Source organism: Argentina silus, assembly GCF_951799395.1.
Source record: "Argentina silus genome assembly, chromosome: 13".
NCBI lineage: Eukaryota > Metazoa > Chordata > Actinopteri > Argentiniformes > Argentinidae > Argentina > Argentina silus.
This window is the reverse complement of record NC_139667.1, coordinates 10,355,909-10,364,132: the sequence shown is the minus strand read 5'-3', so window position 1 is coordinate 10,364,132 and position 8,224 is coordinate 10,355,909. Positions and strand designations below refer to the sequence as shown.

Below are 8,224 nucleotides of genomic sequence, written 5' to 3'. Positions count from 1 at the left end.
TTGCTTTTCGCCATTGGATGGTTGCTGTAGTCTTTGATGTGTGGTCTAACATAACGTCTGGCTTAAACAGCTGCTCCTCTTTCTCACCTATCCTCATCCTCACCCATCCCCATCCTCACCCATCCTCACCCATCCCCATCCTCACCCATCCTCATCCTCACCCATCCCCATCCTCACTCATCCTCATCCTCACCTCTGATGTGCTGTTGCTTTCTCATGCTGCTTTCTCTCTTAGCACTGCTATTGTGTGTGTGTGTGTGTGTGTGTGTGTGTGTGTGTCTGTGTGTGTCTGTGCGTGTGTGCGTGCGTGCGTGTGTTTTGTGCGTGCGTGTGCAAGAGTGTGCGTGTCCATAAACCCCTGCTATGGCTTTTCTCCGTGCTCACGGCTTCCACTAACATGTCGTCCATGCCAGCAGCGTGCAGGCGTTGGCCGGGGATGGTTTGGGACATGGACTACCCCTGGGCCAAGCTGGACTGTAAGACTCTGCCTGTTTCCTCCACTAGGCATGACGCCCACGGACACCCCCCCCCCCCATCGCCACCCCACCCCCACCACGCCACCATGCCACTCTTCGAACAAACAAACCAAACTGTTATTCAGCTTGTCCCTGTCGCAGGAGAACCCTTCCAAGAACGAAGAACCCTTTTCGGTTGCGTGTCGAAATCACGTCAGTGAAAAGGGTTTTACACGGCACCGGTTCTTCAAAGGGTTCTCCTCCTCCAGGAACGAGTTTAAGGTTCTTGCGAGGACCGTTTTTTTTTTGTTTTTTGTTTTTTTCTCCAAAGAGTGCAGCCACACGTTCACCAGACTGACCTGGCTCTCTCTGACCCTCAGCCACCTCAGTCACAGCTGCCCCAACCCATTCCTCCTGCATGAACCACCTTTCACACACACACACACACATACACACACACACACATACGCGCGCACATGCGCAACACTTACACACAACACACACACAGCAACACCCTTCCGTCCTCCAATGCTGTTGCCCCGCATTGTGTCTCACTCACCCGCTTTGCCGTGCGTGTCTCTTTACCGGGTATGTGTTGTTGGAGCGTGTCCTCATAACACCATGTCATACGTCTTACGTTTTGACCACGGACATGTAGCCAAGTACCAATGCCCACATGCTGGGATCAATCCAGAATGATTTCTCCCAACAGTTTGAAGAAACGATCAATTGTGAAGAACTCGAGGTTAACAACATCACTCTTCAGTGAGAGGAAAGAGCGAGGTACTCTCAGTCTCTCTCTCTCTCTCTCTCTCTGTGCTTGTCTGTGTCTCTCTCTCAGTCTCTCTCTCTCTCTCTCTCTGTGCTTGTCTGTGTCTCTCTCTCTCTCTCTCTCTCTCTCTCTCTCTCTGTGCTTGTCTGTGTCTCTCTCTCTCTCTCTCTCTCTCTCTCTCTCTCTGTGCTTGTCTGTGTCTCTCTCTCTCAGTCTCTCTCTCTCTCTCTCTCTCTGTGCTTGTCTGTGTCTCTCTCTCTCAGTCTCTCTCTCTCTCTCTCTCTCTCTGTGCTTGTCTGTGTCTCTCTCTCTCTCTCTCTCTCTCTCTGTGCTTGTCTGTGTCTCTCTCTCTCTCTCTCTCTCTCCCTCTCCACTTATGTGGCCAACAGCAGGAGATTGTTGTCTCTGGCCATGGAAACAGTACCTCAGACTGAAGAGCTCTCTACCTCCCAAGACCTTGGACAGACCTTTGTTTCTCATTCTAGCTACATCTCCGGAGACACAACCATTTGTTACCTGCTCTCCCATTCTGCCTTTGCAAGTGCAATAAATATATAATAAAAATAACATAATAATATCTGCTATTTGGCTGACGCTTTTATCCAAAGTGACTTACATTGCAGTGAGTGCATACATTTCAGTATACATGGTCCCAGCGGGAATCAAACCCAAAACCAAAGCGTTGTTAGCACCATTCTCTACCCACTGAGCCACAGAGGACCACAAATGTAAATGGTTCAATAATCCAGGGCATGTAGACAGAGAATACGATCCACCATGCTTGACCTGCGATGTGCATTTTAGGTTTTTTGTGTTAGACATAGTTTTCTCACGCAACTATGGGAAGAAACTGTTTAACTTGCTGTACTGTCATCAGGTTCCCTGTATTTGTATTGCATCACTGGTCTCTCTCTCTCTCTGTCTCTCTCATGACATTGGGGAATTATTGAGAATCTTTTCAGGCAACAGGTCTGCATGCTGCCTTATAATCTGTCCAACCACCATATTCTCATCTCTTAACGAAACAGAATCCCGAAACGACACAATGCGAATGATAGAACAATCATCCAACAACTTTGAATATGGGCTAGACAGATTGATATAAGGTCATGGAAGAGACTTAAAGGAGCGGGGTTTTTTTTTGTTTTTTGTTTTTTCAAACAGACTTGCCCCCCCCCCCCCCCCCCCCCGTTGCTCTCTGAGCTGTCTATTAACTCATTGATTAACTCCTCCATATGTGTTTGTCTCTTTTTGATTCTCACAGTGACAGTAACTAACCACAGTGCCGCGCAAAAAGCTGTTTGAATGCCCTCCCACCCCCACCCCCCCCTCTACAGCGACTGTGCTGAGCACCATCTCTGTGTTGTGTTGTGGTGTGACTCTTGTCTGACGTGATGTTCTGCTGTCTGTGTTCTTTTCTTTTAGATTAAAAATATGTAAAAGGGTCATAACGGTATTTGATGAAGGTAAGCCCCGAGCCCCCCGACCGGAACCTTGTTGTGTCCGTGGCCCCAGGGCCTCCCCTCGCTCTCCTCTCCTCTCCTCTCCTCTCTCTGGTTGTTTTTCTTGTCTTTTTTTTTTTTTTGGTACTAACAAGCTTTATTTACCAACCGCTTTAAAAAAAAAAAAAGGGATGAACGGAGGTGTGTGTGTGGATGGGTGGGTTCTGGCTGGTAATTGAGAGTGACGCACGATGGGGACGATTAGCAACTGACAAAGTAGCAGCATGAGCAATAACAGGCACACTCCTGGCTCCTGGCTTCTGTTCTGCATGCCGTGCGGCTTTATCTCCCCCCCCCCAGCGAACGCTCCTTCTTTTTCTCTCTCTCTCTCTCTCTCTCTTTCTTTCTTTTTTTTTTTTCTTTTTTTTTTTCTTTTTTTTTCTCCTCTCTTCCTTCCCTTTTTTTTCTCTCCTGTACCCTCCTGTCCGAGCGCGGCTGTGGCCTGGGGCAGAGTGTGACACAAACACCTGCCGCTCTGGAGAACGTCTTTGTCATTTAAGCCTTGTTTGAATTGCTGCAGGGGACCAATGGGAGACCAGGCCCATTTAGGCCCTTTGTTTTTGTTTTGTTTTTTTTCTCTCTCTCTTTCTCTTTCTCTCACTCTCTTTCTGTGTGTCTCTCTCTCTCTCTCTCTCTCTCTCTCTCTCTCTCTCTCTCTCTTTCTCTCCCTCCCTCCTCCTCCTCTCTTTGTCTACTCTTTTCTTCCTACTCCTTATCACATACTATGGCTGAGTCTGACCTGTCCTGATGTTTAGAGGGTCTCATACCATGAGGCAGTGTGTGTGCCCGCCCACACACACACACACACACACACACACACACACAGTATCGCCCCTATCAGCCCCGGTCTCCTCAGACCTTATCTGTTGACTTGTCGAGGGGAGGTCAGTGTGGACCGAGGCGTAGAGAGGCTGGTTGCTGTGACAACACCAACTCAAGTTTGGGGATGATTGTTTCCCAGTTCGAGACGTGTTTTTCATCCATTTGAACATACTCTTCCATTGTTCAAATCAAGTGTGTATTTACTGCCGATAATACTGGGCTCTAGAGGTGTGTGTGTTGCATGGGTGGAGGTAGGCAGCATGCTGGTGGGGGTGTTATGTCTGTACGGGGGGAAGGGGGGGGGGGGGGGTTCTATCTGAGAGACATCTCCCCTGTCCATCACCCGACAACTGGGGGAGGGGGGGGGGGGGGGGGTTGGGCTTAGCAGGGCCACTCAGGAAGTTGTAAGCGTTAGTGTTGGAATGGTCAAAAGCGGAAGGTACCACCGGAATGCTGCCTCCTTGCTGGATGCTTGGACCTAGAGGAGGCCCGCCCACACATTTAGCCAACGTCCCCCTCCTCTGTTCTTTTCATATGCAGAGCGAGAGGAGCCATGACACTTCCACCTCCTCCTCCTCCTCCTCCCCCTTTTTAACCCCACCTCCCCCTCAGAGAGGAAGTCAGGGATGCTTGTCCACCAGGCCGAGTGTCTGTTACTGCAGCCATCTGCTGGCCCTTTTAGCTGCAGGAACTTGAGATGCTTCAGGAAAAAGAAAAAAAAAAAAGGGAGAAAAAAGGGGAGGAAATAAAATAGGCAACCAGATGCCATCTTGACAAAGCAGGGAAATTGTTTAAACTCGAGGCATGGCTGAGACAGGCAGGGGAAGGGGGTGGGGGGGTTTTGCCTTGAGCAGCTTTCTCACCCCCCACTTATCACTGCTTGGAGCCTGTAATGGCTGACTTGAATATGTCTGTGGGACTGACTGTATTGGACAAAGGGCAGTCTCCACATGTCCGTGACAGGCCTCTCCAGTTTGCATAATGTTCAATTTTGTTTTTTGATTCAGTTTTTTTTTTGTTTTGTTTTTTAAATGTATGTCAAATACTCTTTTTACTGACTAAGAAAGGCAATTTTGTTCTTAGCACCTGGCTTCAAATGTTTTGCGTCTCCTCTGTTCTGTTTCATTCATACAAGCATCCACTTACCCAAACCCAAAGTGTTGGGGGGGGGAAATATGAAGCATCTCTCTTTTAGCAGGCTGGTGTTTGATAAAGCATGTGATACAGGCATGACGTTTACCTTGCATCTGAATGTGGATCCCTTGATGTCGTCCACACATATACAGTATGTCATTGTTAACATGTGTGGAATTCAAGGGTCAAATGAATCATTATGCTGTGTGTACTGATACACAGATACACCCTTTTGTGTTTTTTTTGTTGTTGGTTGGTTATTGTAAATGTGACCCTCGAGAAGCAGTTTGGGGAGGAGGTCGCTTTTGGGGGACTGGGGAGCGGTCACACATGCATGGCAGAGCATGCTGGAGTATGACACGTTTACAAAGCCCCGTGGACACCTGCCACGTCTCACTATCTCCCCCCCCCCCCCCCCCCCCCTCTCTCTCTCTCTCTCCATATCTCCAGGCTCTCTCAGTGGCAGCACAAGTGCAGAGCTCAGTGTTGCCGTAGGAACAGACTCCGTTGACCAGGTCTCTCCCACGATGCCCCGTGCCACAAAGAACCGAGTTTCTGGAAAACTCCGCCGCTCAGCCAGCGCCATTAGCAAGTCCTCCAACTGAGCTCTTCAACCGGACCCCCCAAGCCCACCTCCCCAGACCCCTCCCCATTCAGCCTTTAGCTACCCTCTCCTACAACCTCATACCCCTTGTGACTGCAGTTTGAGTGTGTGCATTTTGTTTTTGTTTTGTGTTATTTAAACATGTAACTGGAGCACATTGCAATTTTTAATTTAAGCGGGAGTTATTGATACTTCGATACATTTCCAACTGTTCTGCTGTCGAACTGCATTTTTGAGATGGATATGAGGTTAAGCTATTCAAGTTCACTCCAATTGCAGGTTTCATATTTTCCTAGAGAGAAGTAAGAATCTCTTTTTGATTCACGATGACTGCTAAATGTCACTAGACTTTTTTCTTTTTTTTTTTTTACAGAGGGAACTGGGTAGATGGTGTTTTGGAGTCTTAAAGTCAACCGAGATGGAAAACATCGATATTTATTTTCTATGCCACAACTTTCAAGCCATAGCTTATGAGCTGGTAGTCGACACTGCAATAGAGAAAACTCTAAAAGGCTTGAATGGGAGACTGTTTTACCTTAAAGTCTTGCGCACTGTCCTGCTATACATGCAAAAAAAAAAAAAAAAAAAAACACTGAAAGAGACAGCCGTATATGTAGTGATAATGTAATACAACTGTGCAGGACAGACAGCATTTCTTCTCATCCATACCAGATGCATTTTTATATATGTCTGCCTCTTGGATCCCTCGAAGGCTCCTCATTGGTCCCCCCCACCCCCCTCCGATCCTGCTGTGTGAAACACTGATACCCTCTCAATGGTGTTGGCAGGATGAATATTGAAGTGTGTGGTGTTGTGTTGATTGTTTGTTTGTTTGTTTGTTTGTTGTGGGGGGGTTGGGGGCGTATGGAGCCCTGCTGGTCTGTCTGTATGGACCATCGTCATCCTCTTGCTGTGGAGAGGAGGAAGGACCACGTACATAGGAGGTGCTGTCTCTGGCACACACCACGCCCCGCGACAACACTTCCTGGTTACAGACTGCCATGAAGGGCATGCCGTAGGAGTCTGTTTTTAATGGGTTATGAACCTGGAGTGGACAATCAATGATGTCTTTCCAACCGAGGTGAATCGAAGTTTGTTTTCGTATTTTTCTTTTTTTTTATGGCTGTAATTTCCTTTTTTTTTTTTTAAATGGATTCTGATGGATTTTTTGTTGCGCTTTGATTTATGCGACTGCCGGAATGAGAGAAAGACTGCATTTGTAATTGTTGTGTGATGAAGTCGTTACCCTGTGTAGGATTGTTTAACCTGGGTTCATAACCTGTAATCCGATAAGTTCCATCTGTCTCTATCCTCTGCCATTGTTTTCCTGTCCTGTACAGATGAAAACATGACATTCCAATGTTCCCACAGAGGTCTTTTGCACTCACTGTCATTGATAAACTAGCATTGAATGTGTTTATTTTTTTCTTCTCTTTATTCTTTGGATGTAAATTGCTTTAAATTTTATTTGCTGATCTGTTTCTTTGTGGATGTACATACAGAGTCATATCTGGAGACTTATGTTGCCGTTGTGTTGTATTATGTATACGTGTGCTGTTTAGAGGAAAATGCCGCCAGAGCCTCAGGTGAACCTTAACTCCATGCACTGGTGTGTGTGTGTGTGTGTGTGTGTGTGTGTGTGTGTGTGTGTGCGTGTGTGTGTGCGTGTGTGTGTGTGCGTGTGCGTGTGTGTGCCCGTGTGTATGTGTGTGTGTGTGTGTGCGTGTGTGTTTCTGAAGGAGCTTCTCACAGTGCCTGTGTAATTTCTACCCACCATGACCCTTTCCTACAACCCTCTATCACTGTTCAGACGTAATTACATTTCTTTTGTTTTGTTCCTTCATTTGCATGAATCATGCCGGGGACAGCCAGCTTGGCCCTTCTCATTGTGAATCAGAGAGAGAGAGAGAAGTGTTTTTTTCCCAGAAATGTCCACGTCTTGTCCCCTTCATACACACAGTTTTATATGGAAACATTCACTTGGTTTTTGGGGGGTGCTTCGTTTCGTCTTCGTTCTTTATTTTGAAGAGGTGCTCTGTTCCTCTTTTCTCTCTGCGGGCACCCTCATCCTCCTCTCTCTCACCCTGGGTAGCCTCACAAGGCCAGGGGGAGGGGTGGGGGATGACATACCAGCGCTGAGCTCTAGTGACCGTCCTAGCAACAGGCAGGCTGGCACTACCCAGCCCGACCTGCCCGTCTGGGTTGCTATGGTAGTCACAGGTGTTGTACACACACTGGCTCCAACCGCGCTGCAACATCATCCCTGTGTGTCACACTTCTCTGCCTTGCCTCTGCATCCTCTCTTTTTTTCATTCCTTTCTCTTCTTTCTTTCTTATTTTGTTTTAATTCTCTCTTTCCCCCCTAGCACTGATAGATAACATAGGAGGCATGAACTGAGAGTTTGTTCAGAATGAAGTCCATTTTGTGCATTTTTTTGAAGAATGTATGCAAATATTGACCTGGATCAGATCAATGCTTTTCACCTTTCCAATACCCACTGTAAAGAACTACCCAGATCTTTATACTGGATCCTCATAGGAGTAAAGATTGTAGATATAATTCAAATAGATTGTGATGTTGTGGATGAGGTCCCTGTTATATATGGGAGGATACGGGATATTGATTTGACCAGGACAAGGATCGTGTCTTACTGACACTGGCTCAACTCAATGTGAAGCAACAGAGTTTAGTGTTAATTCTAGATTTTTTTGGGTTTAGGAAATCCTGTACATTGTGTCAAATCGAGGGCTCCAGTCCCTCTGAATATAAATATATTAATGCCTGTAATATAATCTTTGTATAAGAGGAAAAAAAGCTTGAAGATGTCATCATTACTTGTTAACATATCGAATTGTTTTTAATGACAGGAGTCATGCTATCTTTATTAGAGATGTGAAAAATTTAAACATTTCATTAAATCAATTTGAAATTCTA

At 46.5% G+C, this 8,224-nt stretch overlaps 1 protein-coding gene across 2 annotated transcripts in view; it reads left to right on the top strand.

The window, feature by feature from the left end:
• ralgapa2 (Ral GTPase activating protein catalytic subunit alpha 2) overlaps positions 1 to 8,224 on the top strand; it is a 97,993-nt gene extending 89,769 nt beyond the window's left edge. For both annotated transcript variants that reach the window (XM_083682742.1, XM_083682741.1), the window contains one exon: positions 5,136 to 8,224. In XM_083682742.1, the coding sequence (XP_083538868.1) occupies positions 5,136 to 5,290 (155 nt within the window). In that variant the 3' untranslated portion in view covers positions 5,291 to 8,224. The remainder of the gene's footprint in view (positions 1 to 5,135) is intronic.